General features: G+C 39.0%; 9 protein-coding genes across 9 annotated transcripts; 2 read left to right on the top strand and 7 right to left on the bottom strand. All coding sequences in view use genetic code 12, as the record gives it.

Annotated features, from left to right (window-relative positions):
- Positions 1 to 1,042, bottom strand: RPL3 (60S ribosomal protein uL3; the record flags this gene model as incomplete). The annotated part of the gene is made up of 1 exon (XM_051754961.1): positions 1 to 1,042. A coding segment is annotated over one exon (1,042 nt), but the record flags the coding sequence as incomplete, so codon positions are not given.
- A 321-nt stretch (positions 1,043 to 1,363) lies between these two features.
- Positions 1,364 to 3,196, bottom strand: KGF57_005352 (uncharacterized protein; the record flags this gene model as incomplete). The annotated part of the gene is made up of 1 exon (XM_051754960.1): positions 1,364 to 3,196. The coding sequence occupies one exon, from the start codon at positions 3,194 to 3,196 to the stop codon at positions 1,364 to 1,366; it is 1,833 nt and encodes a 610-aa protein (XP_051606251.1).
- Positions 3,197 to 5,198: 2,002 nt separating this feature from the next.
- On the bottom strand, positions 5,199 to 7,114 carry KGF57_005351 (uncharacterized protein; the record flags this gene model as incomplete). The annotated part of the gene is made up of 2 exons (XM_051754959.1): positions 5,199 to 6,917; positions 6,980 to 7,114. The coding sequence occupies 2 exons, from the start codon at positions 7,112 to 7,114 to the stop codon at positions 5,199 to 5,201; spliced, it is 1,854 nt and encodes a 617-aa protein (XP_051606250.1).
- Positions 7,115 to 9,654: 2,540 nt separating this feature from the next.
- Positions 9,655 to 10,113, bottom strand: KGF57_005350 (uncharacterized protein; the record flags this gene model as incomplete). The annotated part of the gene is made up of 1 exon (XM_051754958.1): positions 9,655 to 10,113. One exon carries the CDS (start codon positions 10,111 to 10,113, stop codon positions 9,655 to 9,657), a length of 459 nt encoding a protein of 152 aa, XP_051606249.1.
- A 1,292-nt stretch (positions 10,114 to 11,405) lies between these two features.
- On the top strand, positions 11,406 to 12,365 carry AGE2 (Age2p; the record flags this gene model as incomplete). The annotated part of the gene is made up of 1 exon (XM_051754957.1): positions 11,406 to 12,365. The coding sequence occupies one exon, from the start codon at positions 11,406 to 11,408 to the stop codon at positions 12,363 to 12,365; it is 960 nt and encodes a 319-aa protein (XP_051606248.1).
- Positions 12,366 to 12,511: 146 nt separating this feature from the next.
- KGF57_005348 (Cu/Pi carrier) lies at positions 12,512 to 13,540 on the bottom strand (the record flags this gene model as incomplete). The annotated part of the gene is made up of 1 exon (XM_051754956.1): positions 12,512 to 13,540. The coding sequence occupies one exon, from the start codon at positions 13,538 to 13,540 to the stop codon at positions 12,512 to 12,514; it is 1,029 nt and encodes a 342-aa protein (XP_051606247.1).
- A 599-nt stretch (positions 13,541 to 14,139) lies between these two features.
- On the bottom strand, positions 14,140 to 14,667 carry KGF57_005347 (CXXC motif containing zinc binding protein; the record flags this gene model as incomplete). Its single annotated transcript, XM_051754954.1, has 1 exon — positions 14,140 to 14,667. The coding sequence occupies one exon, from the start codon at positions 14,665 to 14,667 to the stop codon at positions 14,140 to 14,142; it is 528 nt and encodes a 175-aa protein (XP_051606246.1).
- Positions 14,668 to 15,171: 504 nt separating this feature from the next.
- On the bottom strand, positions 15,172 to 15,657 carry KGF57_005346 (CXXC motif containing zinc binding protein; the record flags this gene model as incomplete). The annotated part of the gene is made up of 1 exon (XM_051754953.1): positions 15,172 to 15,657. The coding sequence occupies one exon, from the start codon at positions 15,655 to 15,657 to the stop codon at positions 15,172 to 15,174; it is 486 nt and encodes a 161-aa protein (XP_051606245.1).
- A 449-nt stretch (positions 15,658 to 16,106) lies between these two features.
- On the top strand, positions 16,107 to 17,222 carry KGF57_005345 (NAD+ transporter; the record flags this gene model as incomplete). Its single annotated transcript, XM_051754952.1, has 1 exon — positions 16,107 to 17,222. The coding sequence occupies one exon, from the start codon at positions 16,107 to 16,109 to the stop codon at positions 17,220 to 17,222; it is 1,116 nt and encodes a 371-aa protein (XP_051606244.1).
- Positions 17,223 to 17,244: the final 22 nt, after the last annotated feature.

The raw sequence follows: 17,244 nt of genomic DNA, 5'->3' as shown, positions 1-17,244 counted from the left end.
TTGAAGTGTCGACATACAAGGACTTTCTCAAAGTAACAACTCTCTTCTTGGTACCTGGGATAGAACCCTTCAACAAGACGAAATCGTTATTGACAAGACCATATCTGACAAATCCACCCATTGGGTTAATAGTCTTTTTAGTTCTGTCAAATTCAGTAGCACCATTAGCTTCATCGGAACCTTTACCGACTCTGTAAACCTTGTGGTTGATTGAGGTTCTGTGGTGGTAACCATTTTGACCAGCTCTGGCAACGGTCCAGTTAACATTGGCTGGATGCCAAGCACCGATACAAGCAACCTTTCTCAAACCTCTGTGGGTTTTTCTTGGCAACTTCTTGGTTCCCCATCTGTGGGTAACACCCTCGAAACCGTGACCCTTGGTGACAGCGACAACGTCAATCATTTCATCTTGTTCAAAGACAGAGTCAACGGAAACTTCCTTTTCAAAGTGTTCCTTGGCCCAGTCAACCTTGTCAGAGATTGAACCACCGTTGATTTGAATTTCAGCCAAGTGAGCCTTCTTGGAAGCCAAAGGAGTCTTTTTGACTTGAGTGTGAGCCAAAACTCTAACAACTGAAGCATACTTCTTGATTCTAGCTAATTCAGTTTCAATTTGCTTAGCATCAGAAGCATACTTGGCAGAGTACTTGGTGAAAGCCTTCTTCTTGGATTTGTACCAGTTCTTGTAGAATCTTCTTCTAATCTCTTCAGACAAGTGCTCAGCCCAAACAGTGGTCAATGATCTCAAACCTCTTGGGGTTTCAACATAACCAACAACACCAACAACAACCAATGGTGGAGTGTCAACAACAGTGGCAGCTTCAACAACTTCCCTCTTGTGCATCTTGGAACCTGGTCTGTCCAAGTCTCTAACAATGGTGGTCATACCGGCCTTGTATCCCAAAAAGGCAGTCAAAGCAACTGGCTTGGACTTGACATCCTTTGGGAATGACTTAACTCTTCCTCTTTGCTTGGCAGCTCTCTTTCTTGGGAGGAAACCCAATGAACCGTGACGTGGTGCTTCGTACTTTCTGTGAGACATGATTTAATCGAATGTTTGGAATAATGGAAAAAGAAGAGTAAGATGAAGTGAATTGAATTGAAAAAAAAAAAAATTTTCACTTTTTCTCAAGTGAAAGGAGAAAAGGAAAAGGAAAAGGAAAAGGGAAAAAAAATTTTTTCTGAAAATTTATCAGTCAAGAGTGCACTACCTGTTATATACAGGATTAGGGAAGTAAACACTGACAATGTCTTTACTAGTTAACTATGACTATTACTATAACAGAACTAAATAATGAAAGCAAAACGAATATTGAANAAAACGAATATTGAAAATTGAAAATTGGAATGTGAAAGTTGAGTATTATTCTCTAGGAACGTACATGACTCGCTTCAAAGCGAGTCTGGCATCCCCTGAATCATCAGAATTGATATGACCCTCATCGTGATCCACATCAATAAGACTCTGCTCTGATGTAGTAGTAGCCACCGTCTCTGGTGCTGCCATCAGCTTCTCTTCTGGGTGCTCGGCCAAATTCTCCAAATGATGGATATGGGAAAGGGTAATGGGGATTTGATGTGGCATTTGCAGATTCTGCAGCTCACTGGTGAAAATCTCTTGATTCACCAAGAATGGATTCATACCCTTTTTATACTGGGGTGAATTCAAACTCATTACTGAGTTCATTAACGAATTGAATTGGGGAGTCAAGTTGAAAATTGGTGTGAGTCCGGTAGATACATACATGTAGTTGTCCTTTGGAGTTTGGGGATTTGTCATGAAATTCTCATTAACTGTGGCCAATTGTGACTCTAACTTGGGTTGGGTTACTGTGCCAGTGATATCTGAGTTGCATCTGCGTAAAATTCCACGAGAAGGAGTTGATGTAGATGGTTTCTCTCCGATTGAATCACTGGCTGTACGAACCAATGGTGGTGATGGTAGTGGTGGTAGTTGCATTTGTTGTTGCTGTTTCTGGTGTTGCTCCTGTTGTTCTGGATCTTGCGGTTCTTGTTGGGTTGGAGCCGGCGCAAGAGTAGGTTTGAACATATCGCTTGACAACACCGCCTTACCCAGCTCATCTATAACCAACTTCAATTGGAAATCATCAGATGTTGTCGATTTTGTGTCTTTCTCTGCTTTAGGTGCATTCAACAAAGCAGGAGGCAAAAGATTGGTATCTGGTGATTTCTTTCTAGTTGGTGAAGCATTGACATATTCTTGTGATTTCATTGCATCCAAGTTTTGATGGTGCGGCATGAAGTTCTCGTTTTTTTGTGCTGTGGAGCTGCTTGGAGGAGTATTGTATAGAGATTGAGACCTGATAGGTTTCAAATGTAAATGAGGTGCTGCTGCTGCTGAACCAGCTGAACCAGCTAGATGTTGCAGTTGCAGTTGAGTAATCATTGAAATATTGTCCAAGGTGTTTTTATTGAGATGGTACTGTGATTCAATGGAGCTGGGAAAGCTGCTGCCAACAGCTGACAATGGTGTTGCCAATGTAGTTGAAGGAAGGGAAAACGATTTGGCCTTTTTCGGCAAACGAGGTGATGGGTCGGAAGTAGTTGACGTGGTTGAGTTTTTTCTTCTTCTCTTGGAAGCTTTGGAAGAAGGGCTGACTCTCATCAAAGGAGTGAAAACATCTGGAGCACCCTGCTTGGCGGCAGAGTTGGAGTTCGATTGCGCGGGACTGCTGCTCAAGGGAGAAGTATTAACATTGATATTCATTGTACTAGTGATTTTTTGAGTAAATGAGTCGGGCTTTGGTGGTCTTCCTCTTTTCTTCTTGGGCGTCATTGTTACAACGGGTTTAGCCTTTTTTGTACGCTGAGTCTGCTGCTGTTGCCGTTGTTGTTGCTGTTGTTGTTGTTGTTGCTGTTGTTGTTGCTGCTGCTGTTGCTGTTGCTGTTGCTGTTGCCGCTGTTGTTGTTGCTGTTGTTCAAGTCTGGCTTGTTCCTGTGCAACCTTCATTTTATGCAATTGCATTTGTTGATACAGATTCTGTTCAGCATAAAACTGATTTACTTGATAGCTAGGGGTTTGATATTCTCCATTCTGTTGTGACACTGCTTGCTGTTGGTATTGCTGTTGAACTACCTCATGCGGTGGTGGTGGGACTTGTTGCATCGGATAAGGGTGTTGTTGAAGTTGATGGTTGTTTGTGACATATGATTGAGCAGATGAGTGGTCAGGCATATTGTTGAACACAAGTATCTCTGTTGGCATTAGATACACTTATAGGCAAGTTGGGCTTCTATTGATGATGGTGAAAAGACTGAGAAAGATGTCTCTATCTCTATAACTTTATTAATGGACTGTGTAAGATGAAGAAATGAAAAAAAAAAATTAAAAATAAAAAAAAACGAACGAACGGATACTAAAAATGTTGTCAGCAGAGGATCCCTCTTGTTGAAAGTTGATGTTTGTTGTTGGTGAAATAGAATAAGTGGGAAAAGTTGACCTTTGTAGGAATGAAAGAACGAAGTGTGAGGAAGATGAGAGAAGAAGAAGAAGAATTGGTGAAAGAGTCTATCGTCTTCCTCTTTTCCCCCCCCCCCTTTTTTTTTTTTTTTCTCTTTTAATGGAAAGGTTATATGAGGTTGACAACATATGAGTGTGTGTATGAGAGAGAGATGAAATTTTGTTTGTGAAGAAGAAGAAGAAGAAAATAAATACAATATAACACATACATACACATAAATATTAACTATAACTATACATTAATATTTGTTAGTAAACCACAAAACCACTATATATAAAAGTATACACAATAATAATAATAACCTCTCAATTGGGTAATGTAATGTGATGGCTTACTACTTACTGCCTACAATTTATGTTATATTTGGCATACGCCACACTTGGTTATACTATATGAAGATACTGAATGGTACAAGAGTTGCTAATCTCTGATCTTTGGATTGCTATTGCCAAAGCAATTCTTTCTCTTCTTTTTTCCTTGGAATTTCAATTCAATAAATCATCAAATAACGTGTCTGTATTGAAACTCATCCACCCTAAATCAAATTCCATAGCTATAGGTCTCTTCTTTTCAAATATATACACACACATACACACATATACACATACACACATATACACACATACACATACACTATGGAAGAAAGATCAAAGTCAAGAGATTATTTGTCTGAAATATCTCTACTTCTTTTTTTTTTCTTTTTTTTCTTTTTTTTTTTTCTGATTTTAACTCCTTTCGGTTCATTTTATTTCTAGCAGAGACATTTCAACAATAGGAAATATAATATCTATTTTTCTTAGGGGGGGGAGGAAGAAGAAAGAGAAGGGGGTGGCTTCTATCTCTACTTTTACGTCGCGTGTACTTTAACACAACAAACCCCAACATTTTGCCTCTCAAATGGATCAATACAGAGAGCGTTTCAATATTAGCCACTATACTCTACCAATGGTACGAGAAGTATATCTTAAAAAGACTGTCTGTGTGCAACTGTGTGCAACTGTGTGCAACTGTGTGCAACTGTGTGCAACTGTGTGCTGGCTGTCTGACTCGACAATAACAATGTAAGAGCGTAAGTGTTTTTTTTTTTCTTTCCCTTCTTTACTGTTTGTATCTGTGTCTGTGTCTGTCTGTTAGGAAACACAAAAACAAAAAAATATTTCTAAAACAGAGGAAGACGCCTTTACGAATTGCACACCTACTTTCGAATGTACAGAGTCATCAATCTACAACTGACTTCAAAAACAATCCATTTTCTAACCCACACTGTGAATGCAACAAAAAAATATCGAATGTAAACTGTAAACTGGGCTGTAATTTCTAAAAAGTAAAACGGAAGATGGAAGAAAAAAAAAAAAAAAGAAAATTTTCGAATTCTTCTCGACATTTGCCTCAGACGATGAAGGAAGAAAAAAAATTAAAACACGCGTCAAGCTGCATTCAATAATTTAACCCTTTTAGGAAAGTACAAGAGTAGCCAGACGACTGACAATAACTTCATATGTGGATTATACAAATCACTCCCCCCAAAAAAATAAAAAAAAAAACATAAAAATAAAAACAGAACCATAGTATTGCCTTATCTAATCTTATTTTATCTTGTCTTCCTCCGACCTCTTCAATCTCGCAAAGGTCTAATAAAGTGAAAGTAACTACACATGTGTATTCTCTATTTCTTTATCCACCACAACAAAAAGGAAACAACGACTTTTTCATTACTCAATTCTTTAATGCATTCGCCCAGGATTGCAACAAATGCACCTTCTTAACATCAACAGCGTCTATATCCTCGTCATCATCATCATTATACGCATCTTGTAAAGTTGAATTTAATAAACCAGTATTGAAATTAGCCAACTCATTCGCCACAGCATCGCTACTTCTGCTATTGTTGTTGTTATCCTGATTTTGCTTGCTTTTCTCAATCTTATCAAGTACTTGCTCATGCTGACTAACCTCCAATTGACAAGTGCGAGGCAAAAATGACAACACATACAGATACCAAGATTCAATCGGTTTAAACCAATCCTGAGGCTTTTTTGGTCTATCAATAACAAAAAACATTCTTGATAAAAGGTCAAGATTCTGGGGTGGTTGATCTCCTGTAAACAACAACCCAGTCTCTTCAATAACCATACTATCATCTTGTGTCACGGTTAGTGTATCCAATAGTTTGACATTGTAGTATATTTCCTTGGATGTAGTGGGTACAAGTAACCTAGTGGCTGGTTCATGTACAACAACAACTTCATTCTCAAAGTCAATCTTGGCATCAATCAATCTTCCCGTACCCATCAACTTCACCAACAACTGACAAAACTCATCTCCTTCAACTTGCAAGACTTTGTACAACTCCGTAAATGGCAAGGGCGTAGATGCACTCGCAATGTTCTTCATCAATACGCGAATTCTTAAATTCTCCAATATCTGCGTAATTGCTTGCTTGAAGATTTCATCCTTGAAAAACTCATTCCCTTCTTCATCTTCATCTTCTCCTTCTTGTTGCTGTTTTTGTTGCTGTTTTTGTTGCTGCTGCAACACACTATTAAATTCAACCACAGACATATTCTTATACGCCTTAATCAACCTCTTCAAATCATCAAATTCAGCAAGCTGCGCACAAGTTCGAGTTTCTTGTGACTGGAACGGGTCCAAATCACTATTACACAACAACGAACACAAGGCAAGATATTTCAAACTCTTATTCTTGGCATGGGCACCAGCCTCATCATAATTCTTAAAACTCTTGTAAAATTCAGCTCGTGCTTGTTCATAATCCTCTCTGAAAAATTGAACACGAGCTCCACATTCAGCAATAACTCCAAGAATCTTAGGATGGGTTACTGCCGTGGTGAAATTGCTGCTTTGCTTGTACAATTGAGTTAACTTTGGTATATCCAATTCCTCCATCTTGAATAGATATTCAATCTCAGCAGCAATTATTTCCAACGTAAACAATTTCCGAATTGGTTCAGGTATACTTGGAAATTTATCATAAATAATCTGTAATAAATGAGGAATCTTGTCCAATTCACCAGTCTCCAAATATAGTGCAAGCAAATTGGTATTCACTTTAAGCCATAGTTTGTCATTTTTGTCAATATACTCCTGACTCAACAACAATCGGTACATTTGAGTAACAAATTGAGAATTGGGTACATTGGCAAACCGGACAATCATTCGCGACAATGATTCTTCAACATATGACTTGCTTAGTAGTGGTAAAAGCAACAATGTCAGTTGCATTGTCGTCAACACATTATCTAGTTGGCTCTCACTCAAGTATAACTTGATCAATTGCTTATATGCCTTGAATACCCACTCGTTGCCATCTTTATCGCCATCATCAATTGACGAATCTATAATCTTTTTAAACTCAACAATGGCTTTCTCTACCTCATCGTCTTTGAAACTTTTGGCCATATAATATCGATTCTCCTATCCATTCAGTTAGTATTAATAAAAACTTTCCTGCTTCTGCTGTATTTGCAAACACATACTATCCCTTGATCTTCCCCATCCTCATCAATGGCATTATTCTCATCCCCTGATCCACCACCTCCGGTGTGTTCTTCTTCGTCTTCTTCAAACTCGAATTCATATGAATCTTCTGAGAACAACTCTTCGTCAGACATGTATATGTGTGATAAGTGATGAACGAATGGAGCGGCGTACGTCAGTTGTGTTTAACCGTTTTATTTTTATTTTTTTTTTTTTCCCTCTCAATGTGGTTTTTTTTTTTTTTTTTGGTTGTTTCCCATTTATTTTAGGAATGATTAAGAAACTGAGGTAAGAGAAGTGCTAAACGTAGGAAATGTGTTTAGTACTGTAATACGGACGGCATTGCATTTCACATCTTTAGATGTGGAAACACCAGTTTTGAATCTGATTTAAAGCTTGCAGATATTTCGCACCTGCAATTTTAACTTGATTGACACGAGTTTGATTCCAAGATGATTCTCTTTCAAACCACGGGGGAAAGGGAGGAAAGGAGAGGGGGGGAGGGGAGTGCGTAGTTCTTTTCGTGACCGGTCCAGATTGAATGTAGCTCTCTCAATCAAAATATTTGAAACCGTTTTAACTAGGTTGCAACACTTTAATCATGAGAATGGCTAGAGTGATGGACTTGCAAACACTGTTGTATACAAATTCACAAACGAGTATTGAAGGTGAAGTACAATATAATTATGCATGTATCAATATCAGTGCTCATTTTGGAAATCTAATGCTGTGCTATAGAATATTCTTATCTTTTTTGGCTCAAACAACTCCATCAACTATTGAATGACTACTCCTGCTTCATACCACCCACAACTCNCTATAGAATATTCTTATCTTTTTTGGCTCAAACAACTCCATCAACTATTGAATGACTACTCCTGCTTCATACCACCCACAACTCTATCTCAATCTCAATTGAATGTAGTAAGAGAACAATCCAACAGGCATAAAGTAATTATCAGTCCACTTATATGCCAATTCATCTTAAATGAGCCCTGAAATCGACCTAATTTAGCAATGAATTAAGTCTGAAACGTGACCACATTTTCCTTCTCTTATAGGCACCAAAAAATTCTTAGTCGTGAAACATCCTTTGTAGTGTAATGGCTATCACGGTTCGCTTTCAGTTGGTTTACTACAATTGCAAGTTCCGAGCAGATCGGGGTTCGATTCCCCGCAAGGGAGATTTTCACAAACTTAGTATTACAATCCTTTGTAGTGTAATGGCTATCACGGTTCGCTCTCATTTGGAAGATAAAACTTCGAAAGATTGCGCCGAGCAGATCCGGGTTCGATTCCCGGCAAGGGAGCTAAGTTTTAATTTTTTTTTCTTTTCTTTTTTTGCATCGAAGAAGCATATCACAGAGTACTCAACCAAGTCCCGAATTCAAAGTTAATCCCGGAATTTCTGGTAAAAGAACGTGCACTTGGTTTTGCTAGCGTAAAACGTACGAGTACTGTTCAACCAAACAGTAACGGTTATTGGGTGAACTTAAACCTGGATTTTTCCTTACACAATAGTGAAAGCAGTGTGATGAGGATTGAATAACTACCCCATATCCAAGGCCAAATATTGTGAACAAACGTGCATTGATTTACATAGTATTTGATTCAATGCCCTGTTTCCACAATAAGTGAAAGTTCTTTCGTATGCGTCGTTGGTGGAATAGACAAATACATGGAATACACTAAATGTGTTGCTGCGGGCGAATAGTGCAAATTTCTTTATGAAAAGGCTCGTGACTGGATGGAACTCTATTCACATTTAACTCGCTGAAACTTTGACCCTGTGTTGCCGTCTTAAGTCAATTTTATTTTTATTTCTTTTTTTTTTCTTTTTTGAGATTTTGGTTGCGAAATGGAGTTAAAATTGGATACTGTGCAAAAAAAGTTCCAATTTCCGCTTAACTGTACCAAAAAAGAGAAAAGTATTTCAATCATTAACCTTCCACAGCTTCTCTGTGGGTGCTGCCCAAAATCACGATGATAGGTGAGGTTGATGACTCTTTCTAATAGCGGCTCTAGCAATCAACTTTCCCCCTCCTCCCCCACTCACGGCAATAGCATTTGGAACCGAAGAAAAAATTGGACACGAAAAATATAAACTTGGGTAAAGACACACAAAGATATAATAAATTAGACTTTGCGCAAAACTTACATAAACTCTACGCCGAGGAAATAAAATGCTCCTTTTGATACACCGCAAATTTTTGTTCTATCTTTAGATGAATCTCTACTGTGCTACAGAATTCGGCTCATGATGAAGACCCGAGAAATGAATTGCGAATTGTGATTTTTATATTTAGTGAGAGGGGGAGGCGGAGGGAGGACAAGGGTAGTTCAAAGGTGCCTTGTAGGTGAACTATTGACAAAAGTCTTGAGTAGATTCCTTTTTTTGAGACTCATCTACACCACACGGCATTGACTAAAAAGGAGCTTGCGTAAACTTTAAACACACATGAATTTCAAACTCTAAGAACTTCTAGATTATAAAAGATAGCTAGCAAGAAAGAACATCTCTAAAAAGGGGAAACACGAATTGAAATATAGTTACGCCAGCATAACCATGACCAATGATAAACAATGGCAGTTAAAATGCTAATGAAAGATAGCATCAGACGAGGGTGAAGTAATGCTGCCAAGCCCTCCTCCCTCCATCAATAAACTTTGACAATCACCTACTCAAATGTACCAAAACTAGTAGAACAAATGATGAAAGAGCAACAACACTCAAAACCATCACATTGGTCGATTCTTGAACTCGTCTCAAAAAGTATTCGGTAAAACCTTCACTCTTTGAATCGTCAAATTTGATCGATTCCACAACGTCAGACCCAAGTGAATCATCCTCTTTAGCAAATTTGTGATACTCCTTTTGCTCATCAACAACAACTTGGCCAATTAAATACGGCTGTAGCATTTCAACTGCGAAATCAGAATGTCCAACATCCTCAAATGCCTCGGTTGCATCTGAGCCTCCGCAATCATACAATACTTCTATTCCGCCTAGATGGTACTTGCAGAAATCAGTAACGTCGTACACTTTGTTATATAGTACCATCCATAAATCTGTAGGTTGGTCATGTTTTTTGATTTCGACAAGGGAAAAATCTCGCCTAGATGAACGTGACATTGATGGTATGTGGATTGGTAAGAATGTTTATAATTTTTGCAGTAATTGTTCGTGTGTATGTTCTTAGTCCAATACAAAGTGACTAAAGTTGGTGCTGTTGCAATCGTGGTGGTGGAGAATTCAAAGTCTTTTTCACTTGAAGAAAACGCTTGGCACAGTAGTGGTTGCTTGTGCTTTAGATAGATGATGTAAAACTTTGCGAGTGGTGACGGGAAGTCTATGAACAAGCACTTGTGACTATGTTGAAATGTGTTGAAGGAAAAGAAGGAGGTTGAGATGTGTATAAATTTTATGGGGGGTTTTAAAAGTAGAGTAGGAAAAGTCTTTGATTGATATTTTTACTGGTTTCTCTCTCTCTCTCTCTCATTGAAATAAAACAAGAATAAAGTGCCTTTTTATCCAACAGTACACTACCTTTACTTTGGCTAAAAAGAGTGAGAAATGCTACTTTGCGTTACACAAAAAATGTATTGATGAAGGTCGTGTACAGTCAGTATTTTACTATTGGTTATTTTGCGCACATTGCAGCCGTTCTTTGATATGCCAAAATGAGAATTACTCCTTCTATGTTAATATTTGTCAAGTGGAAGATAAGCTATGCCCGTTGTCGCTCCACCACACAAAAATTGACTCTATTGCAACCTTCAAATTTGGACTTGCTTAACTTGATCATCACTGTCTTTCGATTCCGTGTAACCCAAATTGTCCTTCCATAAAAATAAGCCTGCTTCTTATTTATGGCCAGTACACACAAAAAGAGTAGCGAAGTAGTGCTCAGCACCAATTCTAATAGTTTCAATATTTCTTTCATATGGTTGAAATGACTAGCTCAACTTCTAACAACCAATTTCTCTATCAGCTGTGTAACACAGCTGAGTTTCAATCTTCGATTGTCGCGAAAATACAAACTGCGACACTAATTGGGTAACTTCTTTCTTTTTTTCTTTTTTTTTTTTGCAAAATTTCGTTGACTCGTAAAACAGTTCAAACACACACACACACACACAGATATATATATATAAATATCTTAATCTGCCTTAACCTCCATAGATCATTCAAAATACAAGCATCTCACAAACTCTTTCCATCTCATGAGCTATCGCACATCAACCACAGCACTACCATCATCTAAGAAGACGCATCTGGAACGCCACAAACAGATACTAAAGCAACTATTAAAAGAAGAACCCAATCGCTCGTGTGCCGATTGCAAAGTAAACAAAAATCCCCGATGGGCGTCATGGAATCTTGGTTGTTTTATCTGCATCAGATGCTCAGGAATACATAGAAGCATGGGCACACATATCTCAAAAGTCAAATCGGTAGATTTGGATGCATGGACAGATGACCAGATTGAAAATATCGTTCAATGGGGCAATGCCAAATGTAATGGATTTTGGGAAGCTAAATTGCCTGAGGGTTATGTGCCCGACCAATCAAAGATTGAAAATTTTATAAGAACGAAATATGATTTGAAGAAGTGGAGTTTGTCGTCAACGGTTCCCAACCCTGCTAGCATTAAGGCGAAAACAACATTAGTGGACAGTGGCGACTCCGCTGCTGCTGCTGCTGCTGCTTCTGCTCAGACTGCCACCGCATCTACGACTAACAACAACAATGGGATTACAAAGAGTCAAACTACGCCTGCTACTAAATCTGGATCGCTACTCGACGACGATTTTGGATTATTCACTTCGCACAAGACGTCCAAACCAGCACTTTCAACTTCAGTGCCATCACGTACTCCCCCTGTGGGAGTCACAGCCACAGCAAGAGCAGCATCAGCAACTCCAGTATCCACAGCTGAGTCACGACCACCACCAACACAGCAATTACAATCAGCACAATCCACAGGAGGATCAATCTCAAGCAATTCTAGACCCGACTTGAAGAAATCAATTCTTTCCTTGTATGCATCGCCTTCCGCATCAAACAGTTTTGTACAATCACAACAACAATCACCACAATACTCAAACAAAACAAACACAAGTGTCAACTCCTTATCTGATTCTTTGGCAGGACTTCAATTCCAACCATCCCTTTCAACATCGAATATCAACAATGGTGGTTCCATTTATAACAAACCACAAGCTCAATCTACAGGATCATTGAATGCAGCTAAACCATTTGTCTCTGCCTCAACTCCATGGAATTCAGAGTGGAATGATTCCTCATCCTCGTCATATACAGCCACTTCGAAATCCAACATGAACAGTTTGGATGATGATTTGTTCAAGAATGTATGGAGTTAATGTCTCACACTTGTTACTAAGCTTAGATTTACTACATCTTCATCATACAAAACGTACGTCCTTCCTCATCTCTAAATCCATTGCTTTAATTTACTTTATATTTATTGTATCTCTATAGCTACTCTACAATCATTTCGTTTCTTCTACTAATGACCACCGGTGGTTGGTAAACCAACATACACCTTGAACGAATCGTAAATCAACCATTGGAAACCGGTCAAAGTACCAATCATAAAGATTCTCACCGGCAACCCATTCCACAATCCAGCAAATCCAATCTTTTGATAAATTCTACCCAAAGCTTGTCCAGTGGTTTCACCTGGTTTCTTATCAGAATTAATCTTGGACACCATGACATCAGCAGGATGAGACACAATAGCACACAAGATACCAGCCAAATAACCACCAGTGAACGAAACACCAGTTTGTTGCAATGAATTATAGTGAGATTTAGGATGTCCCAAATAACTGTAGATACCATTGACGATATTTTCAAAACTGGCAAATTTAACCATTGTGTATGGGATCTGTCTACACCATAATGGGACAATACCCTTGTACAAGCCACCGAATCCTTCTTGCTTGACAATCTTGCTCCATCCATCCCACACTGAACTGGCATAGGGTGGGATTGTAGTTTGGGTCTTGACTTTAATAGTTTCAAATGGACACAAGGCGATATCAGCCAAGAATTCAGCCGAGGCAGAAGCAGCTAAAAACACACCAGTCTTGTAATCATTGGCCCATTTGGGTCCAACAAGGTCACTATATGTCTTTTTGAAAAATTCATAAAATCCATATTTACCAGCACCTTGGAATGAGTAACCGATAAATGTAGCGCCAACACCAGTGAAGATGGAATCACCTTTGGTTTTAAGAATGGTTTTCCATCCTTGGATGTTGGACTTGTACAAGTGGCCATCCACTTGACGACGACACTTGACCAAGTCCAAGGGAGTGACTGCTGAATGAGTTGGACCACAAGCAATGATACCACCCAATGTACAAGCAGCGTAGTATTCAGGGGTGAATTCGACAATTCCACCCTTTTTGGAAGATGTGGTTGGACTGCCACTGCCACTGCCACTGCCGCCAGAAGTGACTTTGTCTGCTGCTTTGTGCAATTGGTCGTTGATTGGTTGAGTGATTGCTTCAGTTATACTACCACCAGCCATTGTGTGAGGATTGAATATAGATGTGTATGAAAGTTTGAAGAAGAAAGAAGTTGTGTAAAAATTATCAATTGAATTGGACTAAATATTACTCCGAAGAGAGTTTGAACAAAGGGATGACATGAAATTGCTACATCTATATATTTGTTAAGAAGAATTTAGAATATATTTTTTGTGTTTTCAATTCACGGAGGTCTTAATAACCGCAATTACCGTAACTCATACGCATAGATAAAAAGACAAAGTAATTAGATTACCTAAGGTTTCTTTCACTGCATTGTTGAGTTTACAAGAGACAAGACTTAGTCTCGAGAGTCACCATCACTTCAATATAACACAACCGGTTCCAAAAACTCCATTATGGTTGATACAATAAGCTCCTTTGATTGATTACTCGGATTTAAAAATTGTTCTTCCATCGGCAACAAAAAAAACAAAAAGTAACACAAACTTCGATTGCTATAGAAATTCATCAGAGTATAAAGATGTGATTATGACAATATCTCCGGTTGTTTTAGCCCAATATATGACATCATACACTTCTGCATCACCAATTGGTCTACTTAACTAATCAGCTCTCTCTCTCTCTCTCTTTCTCTCTCTTACTTGTACTTTGGATCTTTTTCAGAAACAAGTTTCAAATTCCAATCAACGTTCAAAACCTTCAATTCATTTCCTTCTTCATCAATCTCTTCCCACTCCCCATCCAACAACCCTATGCCTTGAATTAAATTTCCAGCAGTTGTAACACACTCGAATTGATCATCAGCCACGAATTCCAAGATCCTCATTCCATGGGTATGAATCTTTAAAATATCACAATATTCATCCACAACACCAGCACCAAAAGTAGCTTCATCTTGAATGCACGCTTTACCAATCTTTGAAATAATGGCGTACCGCTCTCTTTGGCATGATTTGCACCTGATCAATACATTGGCTAATCGACGAAACCCCGTTACTTGAAAACTTTCAAACCGGTTTATTTGCACTGGATTCGGATGAATCGTTTTGCATCCATTGCATTGAAACTTGAACTTGTAATCATGGGGATAAGACTCGTCATCAACCGGTTGCACCCTGGCAACATTGTGAAGTTCAGCTTTAGCTTGTAAAATATATGTCAACATATTTTCTTTGAGGTTTTTAACTTCGAAAAGTGAAAGGGGACGGGAAGGATGGTGGGATATTTATGACCTATTTATAATGGAGTCCAACATTACTACTCCGTCCTTTCACTTGGTGCTCTGTACATCGGTGAAGAAGAGTTTGTTACAAGACTCATAAAAATTGCAAAACTTCTACCTTTCCCAATTGGGAAGTAGTCGCGTTAGAGCCGTGCAAAAGGGTACGCGACGCTACCACGTATCACCGAAAATTTGAGTCATCAGCACAATACCATAGTGTATATTGCTTTTCAACATGGAGTTATTTACGGGTCGACGTTATCTCCAGATTAAGGTTACGAGGAAGATGATTCATCGAGTTGTTTATTCATCCTAAAGAATATGAAAACACAATCTAAGGTACACTCTCACAGTATGCACTCTTGCACTCCATGTAGCTCATCAATTCTCTACTCTTTCAACACACTCGTAATCATATCGTCGCTCTTGCTCTCCCCACTACTTCCTCTACGAGCGCGAAATGGTCCACTTGACGTCAACTATCGACACTTCTTCATTTGTCTTCTCATCAACATCATACCATTCTCCATCCTCCAAATCAACTTCATCAAACTTAGTCCCTGTCTCCTCACCCACAGCTTGGAATTTCCCATCTGGTACAAACTTGATAAAATCGAGCCCTCTTGCGTCAATCTCCAATATACTCACAGCTTTGCTAGCACCGGCTTCCAATTTTGCGCCAGTTCTCAATATACTTGCAGAATGCTCGTTCTTGCACTCTTTACACCTAAACACAAAACTTGCTTCACCTCTAGACCCACTGATCTCATGGTGCTCAAATCGATTCATGTGCACTTCTTTATCGTGGACGGTTCTGCATTTGGTGCATTCTATTTGAAAGGTGTATTCGTAGGGTGATTGGGGTGTATCAACTGGCTCTAAATCGGTGACATTCGTCAATTCACCGAATACTTTAAGTAAGAACTTGACCATAGGTGAGTAGATGTGGTTGAGTGGGAATGTGTGTGTATATGAGAGACAGTTAGTTTTGCAATTTCTTCAATCAAAGCAACAGCAAAGTGAGAGAGAGAGAGAGAAACAGAAAAAAAAAAATGATTATTCACCCAATGGAAATTAAAACTGTTGCACTCTTTTTCTACTGATAAACAATTGAATTGTATATTTGGACCACACAGTTATACACCACTCCTATCACTTTGCTACTCACAGGCTTGTTAAGTGTACCTGACTCACCATCTGCTTACAACTTACACATGCTGCTTCGATAAGCTAAACACTTGCATCTCCACACATCCGTTAACTTTTAAAGAAAAACCACACACCTTTCATTTTTTAATTGAAGAATTTGTCATTGTATCAATTCATCCCACTACCACCCCCCCACACACACAGATTCTGGAATAACTACTGATACTACTACCATGACAGGTGACACGGGTATCCACGAAACAACCGACCATTCAACCAGTCCTGCATTCTCCGACATAATACACGGCGAAGATCTCGAGTTTCGACATGAACACGAAAAACCATTTCCAGTACGACACAAGTTCCAAGTATTGGGCAAATTCACACCACCGAGCATATTATCGCGATGCTCAAATACACAGCTTGTCACGATAGCAGGTGCAGCATCGGGGTTTTTAGCAGGAGTCGTTGTGTGTCCCCTCGATGTCATCAAAACTAGACTCCAAGCTCAGCAAGACAAGGCAAACAGATTAGGATTTCGACAAATGTTAACAAGGATACTACGCACTGAAGGGATAACTGGGCTATATCGTGGTTTGGTGCCCATCACTATAGGATATCTCCCCACATGGACTATTTATTTCACCGTATACGAAAGGGCTAAGAAGTTTTACCCACATTTTATACAGCGACACTGGGATATAGACAGTCCTACATTGAACCATTTCTGCTCTGCAATAACGGCAGGAATGACTAGTTCAATCGCCGTTAATCCGATTTGGGTCGTCAAGACTCGACTCATGATTCAATCAAATACAAGAACATCGCCCACTGATGTGGTATACAAGGGCACCATTGATGCGTTCAGGACAATGTATCAAGAAGAAGGTATCCGCGTATTTTATAGTGGATTGATACCGTCGTTGTTTGGGTTGATTCATGTCGGAATCCATTTCCCAGTTTATGAAAAAATGAAGTCCTGGTTACATTGCAGTACTATTGACCAGCAAAATGAAGTGCCGGGACTTTTGTGGAGACTCATTGCCGCGTCATCCATATCCAAGATGATTGCTAGTACAATTACATACCCTCATGAGATTTTGCGTACTAGATTACAAATGAGGAAGAATGGTCAAAAGCAAGTTGCAAAAGCAAATGCCAAGGGATCTTTGTTGAAGACTATTTCACATATATATCACAAGGAGGGTCTACGTGGGTTCTATGCCGGTTACGTTACAAACTTGATTAGAACTGTCCCGGCAAGCGCAGTTACGCTAGTCAGCTTTGAATATTTCAAAACGTACTTGTTGGAGATTGGTGGTAAGACAGGGAAGATGGCTCATTTATAGAGCGGTAATTTTAGCATGTATG

Source organism: Candida theae, assembly GCF_024610275.1.
Source record: "Candida theae strain CBS 12239 chromosome Unknown scaffold21, whole genome shotgun sequence".
NCBI classification, from domain to species: domain Eukaryota; kingdom Fungi; phylum Ascomycota; class Pichiomycetes; order Serinales; family Debaryomycetaceae; genus Lodderomyces; species Lodderomyces theae.
The sequence above is the reverse complement of the archived record's forward strand: the minus strand, read 5'-3'. Positions and strand labels throughout refer to the sequence as shown.